Source organism: Oscarella lobularis, chromosome 4 (assembly GCF_947507565.1).
Source record: "Oscarella lobularis chromosome 4, ooOscLobu1.1, whole genome shotgun sequence".
NCBI lineage: Eukaryota > Metazoa > Porifera > Homoscleromorpha > Homosclerophorida > Oscarellidae > Oscarella > Oscarella lobularis.
The window spans coordinates 329,459-347,879 of NC_089178.1; the positions used below are offsets into that span (position 1 = coordinate 329,459).

Here is an 18,421-nt window from a genome sequence, read left to right on the forward strand (position 1 = left end):
GCAGACATCGTGTAATCGCGCACGTTTTCGCAGGAAATACAGTACAGGGAACACCTCGCACGCATTGCGTTGCCGGTAAAAGGAATTCAAGAGATCTAGTCTCTTGGCAGCAGGTAGAGCTATTTCTTGCAGGACAAGTACGTGCGAATTCCGGAGCAAATCGCTGAGAAACAGACTCGTGCATGTGTAGTATTAGTAGCTGGTGCGTGCGTAGTAGGCGCATAACATGACGTACGCCTTGCTTCCCCGACGCGCTAGATAGATAGGTTAGTTAGGTTAGTTTTAGGGCATCGGCGGGGTGGTGCACCCCGCGTGTGCTGCCGCCGCCATGGAGAATAGGGTAGGGTACAGAAATTTTATTTCAATAAAGCGAAAAAAACAAACAGACCTTCCTCTTTTCTCGTGCAGTTTTTGTTGACGGGGTCTTACCCAGGACCCCGGAGCAGTTTTTGTTGACGGGGTCATGCTCAGGACCCCGGAGCAGTTTTTAATGACGGGGTCATGCTCAGGACCCCAAAGCCCTAGGATGAACATTATTAGTGCAAATAGAGACAATAAGTTCTATCTGTACCTGCCATCTTTATGATCCAGTTCACATCTTTCCGTTTGGGGTGTGTATGCCTGCAAATAAATCAAGAAGACGCTTCCAGGTACATATTTTGCTGTAGGCGTCATTCTCCTGGAGAGACTACCAATAAGAATGATAGCCTCAAATAGGAGAATCCACGCCGTGAGTGGGCAGTTTTCCTTCTCGGGGCCGCACAACCACTTCAGCAGTTGATGTAGGCCTGCCCAGGAGACGCTGGCCTTTTAGACGTTATGGCCTCATACCAAAAGGAGGCGTACAGGCAGTTTAGAAGACTGCAACTATAAGGAAGCTGCAAGTCTCCGTGGTCCCGCAGTTGGACCAACCCGTCCTGCCGAGGACGTTGGGACCGCGGTCTACCTCTTCGTCTCCTTCTTCTTTATAACCGCAATCCATTCTTAAAACAAGAGAAAGAAGTTGGAGTCTAGCAAGCTAGGCGAATTTTAGTCAAAAATATGCGAGGTCAAACAGCGAACCAATTACATGTATGTCGGCTGCTCGCTACTGGCTACAGTAATCAGCGATTCTTCTACGAACAGCCTCGGTGCTCGAAAGGGGGCCCCCCTTCTACTGAAAAGGCAAAGTAAAAGTCCATGCGATAGACGCAGTTGCAGACCTCTGTTGTGACGCTGCCTGTGCCGAACTGCGTTTTCGCAGGCGCTTCTGGGGAAGTTCTGGGAGTTCGCCCGTCGGTTACAGTGCGCTAGCTATCTTCCCGGATAATAATTCGTAGAGTAGTTCAGCCCGTTTACCTATTAGCGCTTTACCTTGTTTCTATCAGTGTTACCTAATGTCGTCGTCGTATCTATTTTTATTGTTCCACACCTCGACACTCATCGAAATCAGCTGCTGAAAATTGCACGGGTTTTCGTCGCTTCCGGTCACAATGCCTCGCCGTTTGCAGACTCTTCGTAACGCCAGCAGCGGATTACGCGAATATCTTCATCAAAATCAGCTACCTGCGGTCATAGAGGTAAGCAAATGCTGCGGGGTTTGGGGGAAACACTCCCTAGCAACACGAAGCCATCGAATGCGGCCACACCCACTTACCTGTGTGCGTGTTTTTCTTCGCGCGAGCAGAGTTTGCTGTCGTCACTCATTGTCATGCGACCGCCTCATCCCGAAAGATACATTCGCGATAAAATTCTCGAAATACTAAACGGCGAGCACACCGTCATAACGTGGTATGATAGCGCGCGAACGCGAGATATAAATTATAGAGGCGCGCGAGACTCGGGCAACACTTTTTCTCTATAGGGACGTTTTCATTCCGAAAAACATGCGACCGAAAGACCGGATTCTATGGGAAGGAATCACGGACATGTTTTTCGACGACAACGACGAAGAATACGCAAACATTTTTGAGGTCGATATCTGTTGCCGTCGCCTTGATGCGACTACTAGAGTGCATTCTAACTCTTTTAGCCTTGTGCTCCCGAATTGTATCAGAAAGCATACGATCACTACAACGGCCACTTGAGAGACAAAAGCTTTTTGTACGTACTGTAGTAGAATTTTATTATATCGCCTTACTGCTAAGCGTTTTGTAACAGTGCTTGGGCGGCTTATTATCGGACGAAAAAGAGGGCCGCTTTAGAGGAGTTGGCACGCATCGAATGGGCGAGAAATTACTATCGGAGGCAACTCTCCTCGAAAATATTCACGAGGTGGATGATATCCTTATTATTCGTTAGAAAAGAGGCGGTAGATTAATTATTAAACTTAACTTTTGACGAATTACGAATGGAATGAGAAAAGGGTAGAAAGAAAGCGAGGTGCCATTACATTGCCTATACGTATAGGAGTCCTGGCTATCTAAACGGTGCATGCGTGCAGTTGCGTTCACGAAAATACAGAGAATCGATAAGTTGCGGCTGTACCGAATGGGATTCGTTGCCTGGCAACAGTGCTCCAGGGAATCCATCAAAGAAAAACTCTGGTTTAAGGTGCATATCGATTCCTGTACTGTTTTCTGGCTCAAAGTCGCGATTTATTGCAGAACTTGGAGCGGGAAAGAGACTCGGTTGATTTTGGAATGCTTGAAGACGGAAAAGAAGAGCGTCACTCTCCCGGATCCGACCGAGTGTCCAAGCTTCCTAGAGAAGCAGCATTGCGAGTATGCGCGCTCGAAAAAAAAGTATTGCCTATACTCAAGCTATGGGTTTGGGGGGGAACAGATTTTTAGTTTCGTCGCGGGCAATATTGACGATTTGTGTCGTTGCGCTCGCGTTTGTCGCTCGTGGAAAATGCTCACGCAGGATAACGTACTGTGGAGTAGTCTCAATTTGGCTCCACTCAAAAACTAGTCAGTCCGCCTTCGCTAGAGCTCTAACTCAAAAGGAAGCGGTCTTTCTTCCCTCGTAGCGTTTTCGACAAAGTTCTAAGTAATTTCATACAGAAATACCGGCCGTCTATAGTTCGCATCAACTTACGGGGATGTCATATGCTAACGTCGAAAAGTCTAAAGCATATCGGTGAGCGAGGCAGCGTAATCGCCTCACTTATGTAACCCGTTCTTACAAAGGCGAATGCAAAAACATTCAAGATTTAAATTTGTCCGAATGTCAAGCAGTCGACGTAATATAAGATCACGACTTGCGAAATCAATATGAATATTCTACGCGTTCTATTTCTGCAGGAAGACGTCATACGATCAATCACGTCAAACTGCGGCAATCTTCTCTACCTCAACCTCGCCTACTGCCAAGTCACTGACGCGATGTTGCGCACACTAACGAAGTGAGGGGGATACACCACTTACTTATATATACGTACTCACACATTACTATAGAGGTTGTCCCAATCTCCAATACCTCAGTTTGGCCTACTCCACTACATTCACTAGTCAAGGCCTGCACTACTTTACAACGAGCAAAGGCTGCAGAAAATTGACCTACGCCGACGTGTCCGGATGTGAACAGGTATTAATTAATTAATATTAGCATTACGGATTGTGTTTAGGCAATTCGATCGCCGCTTAGATTACGCCCGAGGGTATGAAATGTATTGCGCGGGGCTGCACTAGTTTGCAGACGCTCGTTCTAAACGATTTGCCGGCGCTCTCCAACGAGAGCGTGCACGCGCTCACAACGCATTGTCACAATTTGAGACACGTGTCTTTTCTCGGCGGAACGAGCATCACCGACGATGCGCTCAAGTATCTGAGTCTGCAATCGCGCAAACTCCAATCAGTTCGCTTAGAAGGTATAGGATAAATAATCGGTTTTAATTATTTATTATTAGTCGTGTCGCGGGAATTAGGAAATGCAAGCATTACCGATTTGTCTCTAAAGACTATGGGTCGCGCGTGCCCTGAGCTTAATTACGTTTCGATTGTCGACTGCCCTAAATTGACTGATCACGCGTTAAAGGCTCTAGGTGGATGCAGAAACATACGCGTGCTCAACGTAGCCGATTGTCTGCGGTAAAAACGAGAATGCTAAAGCGATTCGCTGACATTAATTAATTAATTAATTTATTATTATTTCTCCAGACTGACAGATTCTGGTGTTCGTCACGTGATCGAGGGTTCATCTGGGCCAAAACTACGCGAAGTGAATCTGACCAATTGCCTTCGAGTCAGTGACGTCACATTACTACGACTCGCTCAGAGGTACGCATGGATGCGAGGTCGCGGGGTTATGGAATTTGTATTTTGGGGGAACATGGGTGCAGATGCCACAGATTGACGTACGCTTCGTTCTGCTTTTGCGAACACATCACCGATGCCGGCGTCGAATTGCTCGGCAGTCTAACGTCTCTCATATCTCTCGATCTAACCGGATGTCACATTGGCGACCAAGTGATATTGCAAATAGATGTTAGATAAATTTCTGTTGCGAATGTACTGTACTAAGGCAATCGCGACAATCGGTCAAGCGAGCGCCGATTTTAAAGACTTGAACATAGCAGAGTGCACTCAAATTACCGATATCGGCCTCCAAGTAAATTTAGACGGGTGGTATAGAGCACCTTTTACCAATCACGTTTTCTATTCTACAGAAATTGTGCACTAATTGCCCTAATCTTGAATCTCTCGACGTATCGAACTGTTACGTAAGTGACGTGTGCCAAGAAACGTATTCTCTAAGTGACCTTTTTGTCAGAATCTAACTGACGGAGCTGTGCAGACTTTGGCCTTCTGCTGCAGAATGCTTCGAACGTTTCGCTTTGCCGGATGTCACCAGGTTAGAATCGCATAAACGTAATTCAAACTTTCGTGGCAAACGTTACTCGCAGCTAACCGACCAAGCAATACAATCGATATCGGGAGGGTGTCACTACTTGACAGAAATTGATCTATCCGGATGCGACAAAATCACGTACGTCCAACGTGACACCCCCCAACTACCTCCCCTACTCCTCCGTGTTCGTCTGACAGGGACAAGAGCCTAGTCAAATATCTACGAAAAGGCTGCAGACAGCTAAGATTCCTCACTATGCTAGGATGCAGAGGAATAACAAAGTAAAAGCGCTACCTCAATTGTATTGCTATCCTCTACGTACGTTTCGTTTTCATAGAATCGGAGCGCAGAAAATGCAGACCCAAAACGCTGTGATTCGCTACAGTGCGGACACGCCTTCAATGACAACATTGGAGGCATTCGGAATTCACTACTAGATTTTCCCCCACCCGCCCGCCCTTCGCTACATATAGTTTTGTAATTATTTTTTCATGATTAAGTACGTGTAACGGCATATAGAGTCACACACTCTCCGGGTTAACCAATAAAGAAACCATGTGCAGGCACGCGACGGCTTAGCTTAAGGGCTTACCGTGACAACGAGAAAACGGGAAAGCGGACAACACAAGGAAACCATCTATGACGTCAAAATTTCAACATGTCGTCCAGTTGACCGAATACGGCGTCTAATTCAACCGTGTTTTTCGTCGGAAAGGCTGCAAAAAAAGAAAACGGTATTTGAGCAATAATAATTATTATTAGATCTGTATTAACTATTTATTACCAACTACAATGGGATCTGTGGCTCGGACGAATTTGTCTGGGCGTTTCACGCTTTGCACTTCAAGTAGATAACGCCCAGCTAACAAGGAAAGAACCTCTACATTTAATTCATTGATGACTAAGCAAAGTATACCGGGGGTCAAGCTGATTCCCTTAAATTCGGCTGTCGATGGATTATCCCCGTTAGGTTCTAAGCTCGACGTCAAATTTCCGGACAATTTGGCTCCACCTGATTGCGACGGATGGCAATTGAGTCATAGAAATAGATGTCGGAAATTTATACTATTTACCATGAACTACTAGCCTCAGATCTTCGTTTGTCATTGGATCACCTTGAACACTAAAGGGAGGAATCTAGAGAGCATTCAAATACCACTTGTGTCAAGACGCGCATTCGTTTCTACTTCGTCTCCTTGAATGCAGCTAAGAACCGGGTGCTTATCCCACTTCAGTTCCCTGAGCGGATACACTAGAGAAATCAAAAAAATAGAAAATTTTGAAGTATTTGCATCAATTTTTTTTCTTATACCGTGTTCTCTCATTTTCTTTACAGCGAGAGCAATCTTTTTCCGATGCCCAGGCAAGCTCGACTATAGAACAATCGACATTGACGACGTCACAACCAAAATTGATAATGTCAAATGTTATGTACACGTACAATGATTTCCAATTCACGATCCGTAACGCGCACCAGCTCACTAACTTGATTGTAGCCCTATACAAGGCATTAATTACTATTATTACTATTACTTTCTTCACTGACTTTCATGGCAAAATCTTCGTAGTATCGAATGAGGCCAAGATCATTGAACCACTTTCGAAGCATTGTATCTGATATCACAATGTCCAATACGTACTTACTTATCAATTTAACGTCAATTACCGAAGCCAAAAAATTGAATTCCCTGGAAGCACGTGCACGGCCCGCCATAATTGTCGGTAATCAGAAGACGCCAATACTGAAAGGCTACGATTGTCAAATACAATTGCACGCATCCAATAACGCTCTACCTGCGAAGTTGCATAGAACTCCTTGAAATCTTGGGCTTCGCCGGGTTTCACCGGATCTGAGGAGCCGACCCTGTGAGCCTGGAATTTCTTAACCACGGTCCACGGACCCCTTTATATATATATGAATATCAATAACAAAAAGAACTTAATTAATCCAAACGTCCTCACGTCAAGGTGATGCCAGTCTGAATTTCAAAGTGTTTCAACATTTGATCATTAGCCCTAATAGAATCGTAGAGAACGGATTTTACTTCTGACGTCAACTCTCTTTACCAGCCAATAATTCGAATTCCTGTTAGTGTAAAAGGCGAACCAAAATCGAAGCTGACCCACGAGAAAGTTGTAGACGGCGAAACCCAAAACGTTTCCGGGTTGTCTGTAGTGCGAAATCGAATGTGCCAATAGAAGAAATATTTGCCACGAACCGTCGAGGAGATTGGTATTGGGGCTTCTCAGCGTACAGCCACTTCGGTATTCTTCCGAGTCTTCGGTCCAGCGAATTTTGTTTTTTAAAATAGGGTAGTCCTCTAGAGGTCAAAGAAAAAAAAGAACCGTCAAAAAGTCAAGTCAGATTCTGTGCAAAGAACGTACTCATGACGACTTCTTGACTTTGCGCATTTCGTTTTTCTTCCGCGCGAAGCCGATCCTGTTCAGCCTGGACAAGAAAATTATATCATATACATAGACGTCTTCAAAGAATACCTGTGGTTTCAAAGGCTCTTTGTCCTTGTACTCTATAAACAATCATTTATTATTTCTTCGCGCGCGATCAGTGGACTCCCTTGCCTTCAAAGAGAGCGATGATCTCTTTCGCTTTCTCTTCCGTTCCTTTCGACGCGCAGTAACTCTCCACTAAAGCTCTCGACGTCTAATAGAATAGAGAAATGATTGATTAAAAAATAACGAGATGACTTTCGCACTTACTTCCCCCTTTCCGTTCGGAAGGTCCGGATTTGCTCCGTAGGTGAGAAGCAATTCGACAATGTCCTTTCTGCAATATCGACACGCTTCGTTCAAAGGCCGCGTTTCTATATATGTAATAGGACAAGCGCGCGTTTAGGAAACTACACACACAAGTGAAATAAGAAATAACTTACGATCGGCTTCGGCGTTGGCGCCCATGCCACAATTAATCAATAGCTGAACAATGTCCTTTCGACCTAACGTCAAAAATAAAAATATTATGAATGCGCAGCACGAAAGTATCCTACGCATCCTAATAACTAATTCAAAGCATTGTTTCCCCTCCGCAAACGACATCAAGATTGGAATGGAGACCGCCCACAAAGTATTTACCCGTCTTGGACGCCTCCACGATGCTGCGCGTCGATTGAATTGCAGTCGCGTCCGAATCGACCAAAAGAGACAAACACTCTGCGAAGTGAAAATTTAAAAAAATAAAAACGAGAGACTGGGGTAGTAAATGCCTTTTTTATCAAATCGAGCTGCTAAATCAAGAGGCGTGTCGCCGGCGGCGTTCTTCACCATCACCTTGGCACCATTCTAAAGGAATGAAGTCATCCTTCCGCATAGCGGACCCCAAGGGGACCCCTCCCCTCACCTGAAGAAGTTTCAGTGGAGTGAATATGTTCCCTTGATAAAACTCGGCTGCAAAGTGCAGGGGCGTGTTTCCGTCCACGTTCACTTCGTTCACCTTCGCGCGCGAAAAAAATGAAGGGCGCGCGACAGGGGCTCCCACTAGCGCGCGCGGCGCGGCGCGCTTCTAACCTTAGCGCCGTTCTTCAGAAGAATCTCGACGACATCGCTTCGATTGTTCCACGCCGCCATATGAATAGCGGAATTGCTACAAAAGAAAACCCGCGTAACGCGACATCAGGGAAAAGCTGGAAAAATTCTTTCACGGGCTGCCAAAAATGGAAACGCCCACCCGCCCGGCACGCACTCCTTATCGTCGCGATGATGAATCGTTGCCGAATAGATGAGCAAGAGGACGACCGCTTCCTTGTGACCTGCAAAACAACGAATGTGACGTCGATTTCGACGTTCGTTTCTCCTCGGTTACCGTTTAGCGCGGCGAGTATGAGCGGCGTTGCGCCCCGATGATCGGTGCAATCGACGTTGATGTGCGTCACGCGTCGCTTCATGCGCATCGCCTGCAAGTCGCCGCTCAGATCGAGCGGGTTCGCATCGATGGACGCGCCCTTTCGCTTGGACGACGTGAGAAGACGCTGGTAGGGGGAGAAAGAGAACGAAAGAATGCCTTTATCGTTTCCGGAGATGGAGGGCCCCAGTTGTCGACGGTGCGCACCTCCATTTTAGGTATGTCGCCGTTTTCTGCTGCCTTGAGAAGCTCGCTTTCCTTGCCCATTATGAGAATTTCTCGTGAGACGTCGAAAGGCGAGTTCGACGAGTTGATATAAATATATGCAAAGTACAGCCCTCCCCCCACAATCCACAAACGCGACTGCCTACATTAGATAAGATGACCTCGAATCGTCTCTTTTTAGGAAGAACTCGAAACGGCCAGCTTCTTCAAGTGTTCCATGAAAACTTGCAGACTGACGTCATCTGTCAATACAGGAGTCCCAGCGTCCTAAAAATACCGACCAATCAACGAAGGGTAATCTTGCGGCACAATGTTCGCTTACTTGACCCCAGCCATACATGTTGTTATGAGTTTGAGACGGGTTTACTTTCGACGTGAGAAATCGTGACTAAGTGAACCAGAAATCTCAAATCTTTTCATATACAGACTAATGTGTGCGTACTTGACTGTCTCCTTGATCACAATTGATGTAACGAGACATAGGAAATCGGCCGCGAAGAATTTCCTGACAAGCGACAGATAAATCAAGGCCGCGTTCATATTCTTTTTCGATTCTAATAGGCTGCGCTCACCTGAGCATCGTCTATGGGAGCTTGCAACAATTGTCTGAAATTCTCGTGATCAGGTTGATTCTGAAATCCCTGATTTCTCCAAGAAGCGATGGTCTGCGGAAAAACAAATGAGCTTTTCCACTCGACTGGAACTCGTTCTTTTACCTCGCCGTGAAATATCAGAATGTGAAAAAAGGAATCCATTAGAAGTATTCTGTCCGGCTGCAGACTACTCGAATCCAAAAGAACGGGCTAGAAGCAAGATCTAATTATCATAAATATTGCAGAGTCGTTCTGACACCTCTGGAGGCCCATTGAAAGAATAGGAGTACAGCGTCGGTTGAATCATAATCAAGCACGTATTCACATCTTCAATGAGTAGCTTATTTCTACAGTGAGAACCCAATGAAAAATATTTCTTAATTAAATAAAAAATCCTACCTGTAGTAGGCGCTTTCATCGGGACTATTATTGAATGTTTGAAGGAACTGCGAGCGTCTCAAATGAAAGAGAAACTACAGACAAACAGGAAAGAATGAGAAGCTGCATACCCCCACAGGGAACTGACTTGTGGAAACATGGAGAATGCCTCTGACAAACGAAACGAGCTCGGGTCGTCTTTCATATATTCTCCCACTTTTTGACACTTAGATGCGAAACCGATTATTTACGATGATCAATTAATCGATAGCTAATATTAGGATACCAATCGTATCAGAGAACGATCCAGCCACCGAAGGACATCAGGACCATCGTCAACATCAGCTCTGAAAATACGTAGACGTGCCGCAAATTCATAACATATAGCGAGCGTACTTTATCATTGCCATTCTAGCCAAAAGAACAGCGGCCGCTTCCTGATCGAAACTAGCGTAAATGTGCTGAGGAGCGGAGGCATCGACAAAGCTGACGCAAAGCAATCGTTACCGCGCAAAAAAGCCTCGAAACATCTATACCCACTTTCTCGAGAGCGTGGTAACCCTGACTCGTCTTTGACCACTGGGATGTTGATAGGATAAGACGAATTGGATTATGCCCCGTTGGCCTTGCGGCACAGGAGTAGAATGCTGATATAGAGCGACAATTGAGCGCAAGTCAGATGACGTGTTTGTACTAACCTGATTGGCCACTTCAAAAAAGAATGCCATTGTTGTCGATGAATCCAGGCCACACAGCTTCCACATGCTCGTTCCACCCACTCCAAGTTCCTTATAGATATCTGATTAAAACCCCCCCCGTTCATTATCGATGAAACTGCGTACCGTATCGGACACGCTTCCATTGTTTTTCTTCATGGAAACGCACGGGCCAATGGCTCCCATTACTTTCAGCTCCCGCGACGTCTTTGTGGAGACATTTGCGTAAAATTTCACACTATCACCTCTATAGCTCAAATACTCACTTTCACTTCCAACGTAGCATTGAATGCCATGCGAAAGTCTCCCTTGGAGTCTTTCGCAAAAACTCGCTGAAAACTCTGCTTGAATAGGGACGTGTTAAACGAGTCGCCCATCACCATGTGACCGCTAAGGAGAACCGTAAAGGAAATTTATGAGAGTTTTGATTGTATCTAACCCAGTGCTGTTGCACAAGGCCTTCATTTCGTTGAGACCCGTCTGATCCAAAGCGCAGGAAAAGATGTCCACAACGTGGCCATTTTCAGCGGCCCGCGCAGCCAAAGAATCATAGAACTAAAGAAGTAAATAAATTTCTCAATATATAGAACCCCTGATTCTCAATCGCACACATACCTTGGTTGCTTTTTTCATGTATCGCGCGTCTCCCTTTTCGATGTCATGATGAGATCGAATTGGATTCTTGAGCTCGTTATCTACAACTATTCCTGGACCCTTTAAAAAAAGTCAAGACTATTTATTATTCAATAGGTTATCAATAGAATTTGTTACCTGAGTGCATGGGCCTCCCAGGAATAACATAATTCGAGCTCCCGTATTAGGAAAAGTGCTCTGACGATCATTTCGATTATTTACAGAACTGACATATATTTCTGTACTACTTCAAGGAGGCCCACAGCTAGAGACATTGCCACGCCAGACGCCCTAAGAGGACGCTTTCCTTGGGGAACAGGCCAGGGATCATGTTGAAGTTCGCTCAGCAAATCAGTCAGGCTCATATCACATATCTGAATTGGTTGAAGAAACCTGAGAAGAAAAGAATGAACTCCATAGTCAAAAAATGATCAATTTACCTGTTAGTCCCAGAACTGCCAGGAGCTGGTTGATGAGTAACGGGACGTCCTCCCTGTTGCTGTTGTTGAGCTCCTCCTCCTCCTCCTCCCCTTGCTAGTCCAAGAAGATCCTAATGACCGTCATGACGTCATCAAAAACTGTATGCTAGAAAATTTGTGTAAAAAACAATGCCTGAATTTGTTTTGGCGTCAATTCCTTGGTTCCTTTAAAAACGTAGCTTTTCGATATTCCTTCGCATCCCAATTCATGTAGCTGAACCTATGAGAGTAATTTAGTATACGCATCCTTTATATCTCTCTCTCTTCCTATCACTGTGACGTACCACTCTTCCAAATGTAATGAGACCGACCAGGGCATTTTGAGGCAACAAGCTCAATGCCATCTGCAGGGATTCTTTCGCCGCCTGCAAATCCTCTTCGTCCATGCACGTGTCAAGAACAATAAGAAACGCGAGAGGAACTGTTGATCCTTTCTAAAGAGAGAGATCATCCATGATTTTATGACGTCATTCTCGTCGATTTTGCAAATCCCACTTGTAGAGTGTACTCGAGCGTTGTGAATTGTGGCAAAATTTCGGCTGGCTGTTGCTCTTCGGATATTCCCCTGTACTGTGCTGGAAGCTGAACCAATCACAATTTAGCTGAATTGGGATTGACATTATTATTATTAATATTTATCTACCGCGTTTCTTTGATAACTAAAGGGACACGTCCACGATTTTGCGTGAAAGTCTACTTGGCTAAAATCAAAAATAATTTAAATCGAGGTAGACACGTGGTCGATCGCGTGGCGCACCAAAATGGGTTTAGAATGCAGTTTGGCGAGCGATTCGACACGACGGGATCGTATTGAACGGGCGGCAAATCCGGTCGTTCCTTGAGAGGCGTGAACGTACAGGCGACGGGCACAACCTGAAAACTCTTCGTTTTTCTCGATCGTAATCGCGAGAGAGAAATCGCTTACGAGTCGCGTTCCCTCTAGACGACTCCCTGGCCACGCGTTCCAACTGAAACGAACGCCGTCGCGATCCTCGTTCTGCTGAATGAACTCCTGATACGTGGCCATGTTTCCTCGAGTCGAGCCACGTCTTAAAAATGACGTCATACGGCTGCGCGAGTCGGATCCAAGTCGCCACCGCCCCCACGCGTCCCACGATGACCATCAAATTTCTCCTTCTGGTCAACAAGCAGGGCCAGACGCGACTCGCCCAGTACTACGAGTACGTGGGACTCGACGAGCGAGTGGCGACCGAAGCCGAAATCATACGCAAATGTCTCGCCCGAAACGAGAGCCAATGCTCCTACATGGAATATCGCAACATGAAGGTCGTCTATCGCAAGTACGCGTCGCTCTACTTCATCCTCGGCGTCGACAGCGAAGAGAACGAGCTCGCCATCTTGGAATTCATACACAACGTCGTCGAAACGTTCGATCAGTATTTCGAGAACGTTTGCGAGCTCGACATCATGTTCAACATCGATCGCGCGCACATGATTCTCGACGAGATGATTGCGAACGGGCAAATATGCGAGTCGAATCGCACGCGCGTTCTCGCTCCCATCGCTATCCTCGAAAAGGCGTCGAGTCGGTGAAGGAAACTTTTGACATTTCAATCTATCGGGGCCTAAGCGAATTTTTTTAAATGTAAATATGACGTTGTGTTTGGGATTTATCGTTTGGTCGTTAAATAATTTCCGCGAGACGAATTGTAATCTGACGTCATCTGTGCTACTGACATTTTTAAAAGGAATGTGGTCCCTGTTGCCGCGCTATATGTAAACCTTCCAATGTAGTTAATTCCAGGCAATTAAACTGACATCACAAGTACTGTACTCATCTTTCCTTCTCAGGTGCTAGTTGCCATTGGCTCCAGTTTTATGGTATCGAAGTACTCCTCCTCCTCCTTCTTTTAAAAAATCTAATGAGGTCAACGCCTCGGGGGGGGGGGGGGGGGGGGGGGGGGGGGATCTGCTTACATCTTTCTTGCCAGCGAGGTTTTTGATTTTCTTCAGCAGTTTCTTTCCTCGGCCAGGACGCTTCTGATCAAAGACGATCTGCACGAGAAAACGAGGTCTCTCCGTGTATCGCTACAACGTGCGGGCACTTTCGCTTGCCTCTTCCTCGGAATCTTGTCCGCACGTTTCCGGTGCCGGCAACTCGTCGCCGGGATTGGACGACTGGATGAGCTTTTGGTATTTGTACTCCAAGCTGAAAGGAAGACGAGAGACATGATTCACGCTATTGACATCCATCTCCCTTACCTCCTGTTCTTGTACCACAGGACAAAGAGAAAAATCATTAAAAGGACGAAGACGCCCAAGCCAATCGCTATGTAAACCTACACAACAAACGATCTTAGTCCTTTTGCCTTGCCATTATCTCTCCTCTTCACCTTATAATCCAAAATCGATCCCTTGTTGACTATGACTTTTTGAACACAACCTCCAATCTTTTTATCGGCTGGTTTGGGCAAACCCCGGTAGCAAACACTATTATTTTAAACAGCTTTCTTTCGCTAAAAAAATTACACAAGCAATGAGGACTAGCCTTGAATCTTTTTTTCTGTAGACTATGTGGGTCATATTGTCCTAATACAAAACGCTTTCTTCATTATTTTCTTTTTTACCTGCAGGAGGAGCCTCACCTTCGCATTACAATCTTTAAATGATTCGTAGTCGTCTTTACGACAGAAAGGACAAGCTAATTGGGTGTGCCAAATGAAACCGTATCTAGATAGCAAACAAAGAATAAGAACTCTGCCTTGTAACCAATTTGCCGTCATGCGTACACGCATCCGTCACACGTTCCATCAGGGCAATTCTGAGGAAGAGTCAATTTGCCCTAAAACGTATCTAAGTTTACACAGCCAGATCAGACGCATTATGGCGTACGGGTCCTTTCTCATCCGGATTGCAGTGCAAGCTGACGACGGCTGAACGGCCAGAGGGACAGGCACTCGTCGCTCTGCTTCCGCGATAGAAGAACGTAATGACAGTACCGTTTCTTTCATCTAAAAATAAAAAAACACAATCAAGAAAGCCAATACTGTACAGTAACTACGTAAAGTACAAACTATGTGCTGTACCCGGGTGTGTAAAATCGTTTCTGGTTAAATTGCCTAGAGATTCTTTGTCGACAACGGCGAGCAATTGATCTCCAATACTAGAACGAGTGTACAGTAGTGCTATTCTCTATGCAAGACGTCTTCTCTATCGTACCTAACTGGATCAACAAAGAACCTTGAGCCATTGAAGTTGGGGACATAGCTAATTTTGCACGCCGATGACCGAACATTAGGAACATTCTGATGAAAAGACAATCTATTAGACAACGAAACCGTTTCGTGGCGTCATCTTACCTCTTTATGTAGAACTCTTGAAGCAACTGTAGCATTGCACGTGGCATTTTTCCGCTTGCCACAGATGTCTATGGTGTATTGGTGAAAGTACTGACTGCCTGAAAGTGTGAAGAGAGGAGCACTCGAAACGTTTACCGCCATACTAGCAAGAATAAGCAAAATAAAAACCCAATCTTGAATTTCAACTATTTAAAGACATACTCGACGAGAGCTGAAAAATTGTAAAAACGACCTTGGGTGTCTGTGAAAGTGCAGTCAGAATAACAGAAGGTCGATCCCGCAACGCTAGAGATAGCGAGAGAAAGATAAATAACACGTAATATTGAAAAGGTAAATACCTCTTCGTTCCAGGACCACATGGAATGCAACTGTCTTGCCCAACTGAATTCAATACGTTGGCATACGTATCTAAACACAAAAGCTTTATAGGTACGCCTTGTCATGTCTATGGTTCTCACTTTCTGGGCAAAAGAAGCAGTCCTTTGTCTCAGGATCATAGTATTTTCCTGCTGAGCATCCAAGACATCTGAAATTCCCCCCAAACGATTATTTATCGATACATTACATATGAATATTATCCTACTCGCTGCCTTTGCTTTCGGCATTTTTGGTGAGACAGTTGCTGCAGACAGAGGCTCCACCGTCTTTCGTATTGGTGATATTAATGGAGTAAATTCGCAACCTAGGCGCGATCAACATCATCAGAAGGAATTTTATGACGCATTTTTTATCTCATACTCTCCTGCTGTAGCTGAACTTGAATCACCCGTTTCTCCGAACTCGTCATACGTCGCGCTCTTTTTGAAGCGCCACATAAATTGCGTTTTGCCGCTGTGCGTCACGTCGTAAGCAAACGACTTCTTCTCTTGCTGTTTCGTCCACGTTTTAATTGATTGCGACATTCCAATATCAGTAGTCTTAATGAATAAAAAAATCAATAAGAAATGCCGACTGCCTTTTTTTCGGACCGTCGCCGCGTCTCACCTCGAGAAAACTGAGTTCACAATCATGATCGCAGATCATTTCAAAAACAAATTGAACGCGACCCACGCTGTTCGGTTGTCCGTGTACAATGCCCTCCTGTCCACGAAATCCAATTGTCTGTATAGTCAACGTTGCTTTCGCGGAGACGTCATTTTCTGGCTCAGTTCCAATGTAATCGCCATGCATTATCCAACCGGTGACGCCGGAACAACCCCTCCCTAAGAGGAATTATTTACGTGTGTTCTTTTACGCATGCGTTTATTACATAGCAATTTAGCAGAGAAACATTCGATTTGCGCATTCGAAGGCAACGAGTGAAAATACTTCATTTCTATGTTGTAGGACGGTTCGGTTTCAGGCGGACACTTCTTACATTCTAACGATAAAAATTCGTCTACGACGTTCTATTGAGCATCGGTCTTGCCTTCTGCTCCGCTGCCATGGTAACCCTTGGGACAAAAAACGCAACTGCCGTCCGAAACGTTAACCGACGTCATTCCGGGATTGCACGGCGGACAAACGGTCGCCTGTTCGGACGAAGGAAGACTGACAGATCCTTTGACGTCAAAACGACAGACGCGCGGCTCTACCCACTTGTACATCATACGAGTCTTTGAAGCAAAGAGCGTCAGCGTGACTCAGAGGGAGAAGACGTGCGATATTTTCTACCTGGCCTTTCTCATCGCAGGGCGTGTGAGTGCTGAAATAGTCCTGTTTGGTGCACGGTTTTCTCCGCGTGCAATTCACAGAGCCGGCGGCTAAAATAAAAATTGAATTAAATACATAAAACGGATTTTTTTTCTGAAGGCTTCTCACGAGCGTAATGAGTGGTCGAATTGCACGGGAGGCACTTGCTCGATCTCTTTGTAGGAGCGTGCGTATCCTTTGGGCAAACATCGCATCTGAAATGACAAAAACATCGGTATTTGGAGATCTGCATATGTATAGTTTGTCATCATACTTGGAAGCTCCTTCATCACTTGAGTGCGTGCCAGGTGGGCAGGGCGCGCAAGAAGAAGAATACGCGACACCTACATCGTCCACGTTTCAGATTCAGAACGACTTCTCAGCCAGCGATTGGCGAGAATGTGAAACATACCGTTAATTTCAATTGATTTTATTTTCACCATCCTGTCGTTGATGTCGTTGCCATAGATCATGCCGTAGAAGTCGACTTGAAAAATAATCTGATTCTTTCCACTCGAGAGACTTATTTCTTCTGTCCTCCACGTTTCGTCGTCGAGCGAATTGCCGTCGGTCAAATAGGTCGTTTCAAAATTGTCGTCTTGATTCGACAGCTGATGAAAAAGATCGTTATTTGAAACGCATTGATCGCTTGACCTCTTCAGAAGAAGAAAAAAATGTGACGCGCATTCAAGTACAGTAAATCTGCAGCACACACCAAAATCTTAAACATAGAAGCAGAGGCGGGATACTGATAAACAACGGCCATCTTTCCCTTCGTAATGAGCTAAAAACAAATCCGTCAGCGCATGAATATAAATGATCCCTAAGACCCTTTTCTTCATACTTGAACATTCAATATGAGTTGAGCAGCGCAATCCTTTCCCATAGCTTCGATATAATCCCCCCAGGGAACCCACTTAGTTCTGAAAAATAAAAATAAATAAAAATAAAAAAATAATTACATAGAGAATCGAACCCGTTGCAGTTGAGTCCTTCGACCGCAAAATCGAACGAACGAACAGTCTTCTGCGAGAACTCCTCCGGCACGACGTCCCAATCGTCGTATCGAACGCCGCCGCCGAGACTGTACTCGCCCGGGGGACACAGATGACACTCCTGATCGCCTTCCTTTTGAAGATATGTCCCGGGACCGCACGTGAAATCTAAAACAATCAGTACACAATTTAGCGGATCCTCCTCGAAATCGTTTTGCGCGTCGTTTTACCACACGGCTGGCCTTTGATCGGAGGCGCCGGCGGTTCGCCCCCCAAACAGGCGCCGTTCTCCTTCGGGACGGATACGCGCCAGCGACTGCCGTCCGTTTTGCATTCCGTGTATTCGAAAACGTAATCGGCCTAGAGAAAATCGTCGAATTCGTCGTCTTTTTGGAGTTTTGGGCTTTGGTTTGGTATCGTTTTTGAGAGGACTTTGTTCTTCCCTTCTAATCGCGCTTCGCTAAGCGTTCGTTTTCTCGCGAATGTGTCGCAGACGTTTATGCTGGCGTTTAGCGCTTACTTCGGTGCAGTTTCTTGCCGCTGACACTGCTGTCATCGTACAAAGGCAGCAGATCAATAAAAGGATTGCGCGTAGCATGGCAGAATCGTTCGTCGTTCGTTCGTTCTTCGTTCGCGGAAGTAACACTGTGACACTTGGCGAAGCATGCGCATTTGAGTTGAATTCAGATGACATGTGATCGGACGTTACAAGCGGAAATCCGACCAAAAGAAAGCGCGAACACTTTTCTATAATTCACAACTTTTAATCTTATTGCAATAGACGG

At 45.5% G+C, this 18,421-nt stretch overlaps 5 protein-coding genes and 1 long non-coding RNA gene across 8 annotated transcripts; 2 read left to right on the plus strand and 4 right to left on the minus strand.

The window, feature by feature from the left end:
• Window positions 1–479: 479 nt before the first annotated feature.
• On the minus strand, window positions 480–1,265 carry LOC136185971 (uncharacterized). Its single transcript, XR_010669630.1, has 3 exons — window positions 1,203–1,265; window positions 693–983; window positions 480–621 (listed from the first exon to the last, which is right to left on the minus strand). It is a non-coding gene; the product is annotated as an uncharacterized lncRNA (long non-coding RNA).
• A 43-nt stretch (window positions 1,266–1,308) lies between these two features.
• On the plus strand, window positions 1,309–5,336 carry LOC136185975 (F-box and leucine-rich repeat protein 13-like). Its single transcript, XM_065973201.1, has 23 exons — window positions 1,309–1,559; window positions 1,667–1,770; window positions 1,844–1,952; window positions 2,012–2,082; window positions 2,140–2,260; window positions 2,328–2,361; window positions 2,423–2,532; window positions 2,586–2,702; window positions 2,764–2,891; window positions 2,951–3,060; window positions 3,111–3,163; window positions 3,225–3,325; window positions 3,378–3,507; window positions 3,568–3,790; window positions 3,848–4,010; window positions 4,080–4,199; window positions 4,262–4,388; window positions 4,444–4,530; window positions 4,589–4,642; window positions 4,693–4,773; window positions 4,826–4,908; window positions 4,968–5,051; window positions 5,108–5,336. The coding sequence occupies exons 1-23, from the start codon at window positions 1,473–1,475 to the stop codon at window positions 5,205–5,207; spliced, it is 2,397 nt and encodes a 798-aa protein (XP_065829273.1). The 5' UTR covers window positions 1,309–1,472; the 3' UTR covers window positions 5,208–5,336.
• LOC136185980 (uncharacterized) lies at window positions 5,241–8,966 on the minus strand. Of its 2 annotated transcripts, none has more exons than XM_065973209.1 (25): window positions 8,834–8,966; window positions 8,588–8,753; window positions 8,468–8,534; window positions 8,293–8,368; window positions 8,126–8,218; window positions 7,992–8,067; window positions 7,861–7,938; window positions 7,662–7,724; window positions 7,489–7,592; window positions 7,351–7,432; window positions 7,267–7,298; window positions 7,156–7,219; window positions 6,990–7,091; window positions 6,838–6,940; window positions 6,733–6,786; window positions 6,565–6,673; window positions 6,437–6,512; window positions 6,317–6,384; window positions 6,212–6,268; window positions 6,083–6,143; window positions 5,958–6,022; window positions 5,844–5,907; window positions 5,687–5,782; window positions 5,555–5,632; window positions 5,241–5,486 (listed from the first exon to the last, which is right to left on the minus strand). In XM_065973209.1, the coding sequence occupies exons 1-25, from the start codon at window positions 8,891–8,893 to the stop codon at window positions 5,416–5,418; spliced, it is 1,965 nt and encodes a 654-aa protein (XP_065829281.1). In that variant the 5' UTR covers window positions 8,894–8,966; the 3' UTR covers window positions 5,241–5,415. The 2 variants fall into 2 exon arrangements, 1 of the variants encoding a protein (XP_065829281.1); XR_010669631.1 differs by having other exon boundaries at window positions 5,427–5,486; window positions 5,858–5,907.
• Window positions 8,924–12,719, minus strand: LOC136185977 (protein transport protein Sec23A-like). The gene is made up of 25 exons (XM_065973202.1): window positions 12,576–12,719; window positions 12,408–12,523; window positions 12,294–12,351; window positions 12,146–12,232; window positions 11,935–12,084; window positions 11,784–11,870; window positions 11,612–11,721; window positions 11,420–11,564; window positions 11,310–11,369; window positions 11,154–11,252; window positions 10,978–11,093; window positions 10,805–10,928; window positions 10,665–10,745; window positions 10,521–10,610; window positions 10,363–10,469; window positions 10,219–10,308; window positions 10,109–10,169; window positions 9,971–10,048; window positions 9,844–9,917; window positions 9,704–9,791; window positions 9,568–9,654; window positions 9,424–9,516; window positions 9,294–9,356; window positions 9,174–9,239; window positions 8,924–9,118 (listed from the first exon to the last, which is right to left on the minus strand). The coding sequence occupies exons 1-25, from the start codon at window positions 12,714–12,716 to the stop codon at window positions 9,029–9,031; spliced, it is 2,361 nt and encodes a 786-aa protein (XP_065829274.1). The 5' UTR covers window positions 12,717–12,719; the 3' UTR covers window positions 8,924–9,028.
• A 12-nt stretch (window positions 12,720–12,731) lies between these two features.
• On the plus strand, window positions 12,732–13,440 carry LOC136185986 (uncharacterized). Its single transcript, XM_065973216.1, has one exon. It carries the CDS (start codon window positions 12,767–12,769, stop codon window positions 13,202–13,204), a length of 438 nt encoding a protein of 145 aa, XP_065829288.1. The 5' UTR covers window positions 12,732–12,766; the 3' UTR covers window positions 13,205–13,440.
• On the minus strand, window positions 13,301–18,315 carry LOC136185973 (endosome/lysosome-associated apoptosis and autophagy regulator family member 2-like). 2 transcript variants are annotated; one of them, XM_065973198.1, is made up of 29 exons: window positions 18,157–18,315; window positions 17,867–17,996; window positions 17,618–17,804; window positions 17,486–17,564; window positions 17,357–17,425; window positions 17,054–17,297; window positions 16,916–16,985; window positions 16,771–16,856; window positions 16,624–16,712; window positions 16,379–16,565; window positions 16,220–16,330; window positions 15,955–16,172; window positions 15,709–15,887; window positions 15,554–15,652; window positions 15,429–15,496; window positions 15,309–15,378; window positions 15,172–15,255; window positions 14,971–15,112; window positions 14,831–14,916; window positions 14,698–14,774; window positions 14,504–14,622; window positions 14,401–14,453; window positions 14,257–14,341; window positions 14,160–14,200; window positions 14,005–14,101; window positions 13,874–13,950; window positions 13,727–13,820; window positions 13,589–13,666; window positions 13,301–13,515 (listed from the first exon to the last, which is right to left on the minus strand). In XM_065973198.1, exons 1-29 carry the CDS (start codon window positions 18,232–18,234, stop codon window positions 13,459–13,461), a joined length of 3,054 nt encoding a protein of 1,017 aa, XP_065829270.1. In that variant the 5' UTR covers window positions 18,235–18,315; the 3' UTR covers window positions 13,301–13,458. The 2 variants fall into 2 exon arrangements, with proteins under 2 accessions (XP_065829270.1, XP_065829269.1); XM_065973197.1 differs by having other exon boundaries at window positions 13,301–13,518.
• Window positions 18,316–18,421: the final 106 nt, after the last annotated feature.

Coding starts and splice junctions, on each gene's coding strand:
- LOC136185980 (XM_065973209.1), bottom strand. CDS start 8,893: ATGGGCAAGGAAAGCGAGCTTCTCAAGGCAGCAGAAAACGGCGACATA. Junction 7,092..7,155: donor AAGTCAAGAAGTCGTCATGA/GTACGTTCTTTG, acceptor TTTGACCTCTAG/AGGACTACCCTATTTTAAAA. Junction 6,787..6,837: donor GGAATTCGAATTATTGGCTG/GTAAAGAGAGTT, acceptor CGATTCTATTAG/GGCTAATGATCAAATGTTGA.
- LOC136185977 (XM_065973202.1), bottom strand. CDS start 12,716: ATGACGTCATTTTTAAGACGTGGCTCGACTCGAGGAAACATGGCCACG. Junction 10,611..10,664: donor ATGGAAGCGTGTCCGATACG/GTACGCAGTTTC, acceptor GATATCTATAAG/GAACTTGGAGTGGGTGGAAC. Junction 9,240..9,293: donor GTGATCAAGGAGACAGTCAA/GTACGCACACAT, acceptor TGGTTCACTTAG/TCACGATTTCTCACGTCGAA.
- LOC136185986 (XM_065973216.1), top strand. CDS start 12,767: ATGACCATCAAATTTCTCCTTCTGGTCAACAAGCAGGGCCAGACGCGA.
- LOC136185975 (XM_065973201.1), top strand. CDS start 1,473: ATGCCTCGCCGTTTGCAGACTCTTCGTAACGCCAGCAGCGGATTACGC. Junction 4,200..4,261: donor TTACTACGACTCGCTCAGAG/GTACGCATGGAT, acceptor ACATGGGTGCAG/ATGCCACAGATTGACGTACG. Junction 5,052..5,107: donor GGATGCAGAGGAATAACAAA/GTAAAAGCGCTA, acceptor TCGTTTTCATAG/AATCGGAGCGCAGAAAATGC.
- LOC136185973 (XM_065973197.1), bottom strand. CDS start 18,234: ATGCTACGCGCAATCCTTTTATTGATCTGCTGCCTTTGTACGATGACA. Junction 15,888..15,954: donor GTGAACTCAGTTTTCTCGAG/GTGAGACGCGGC, acceptor TTATTCATTAAG/ACTACTGATATTGGAATGTC. Junction 15,653..15,708: donor AGTTCAGCTACAGCAGGAGA/GTATGAGATAAA, acceptor GATCGCGCCTAG/GTTGCGAATTTACTCCATTA.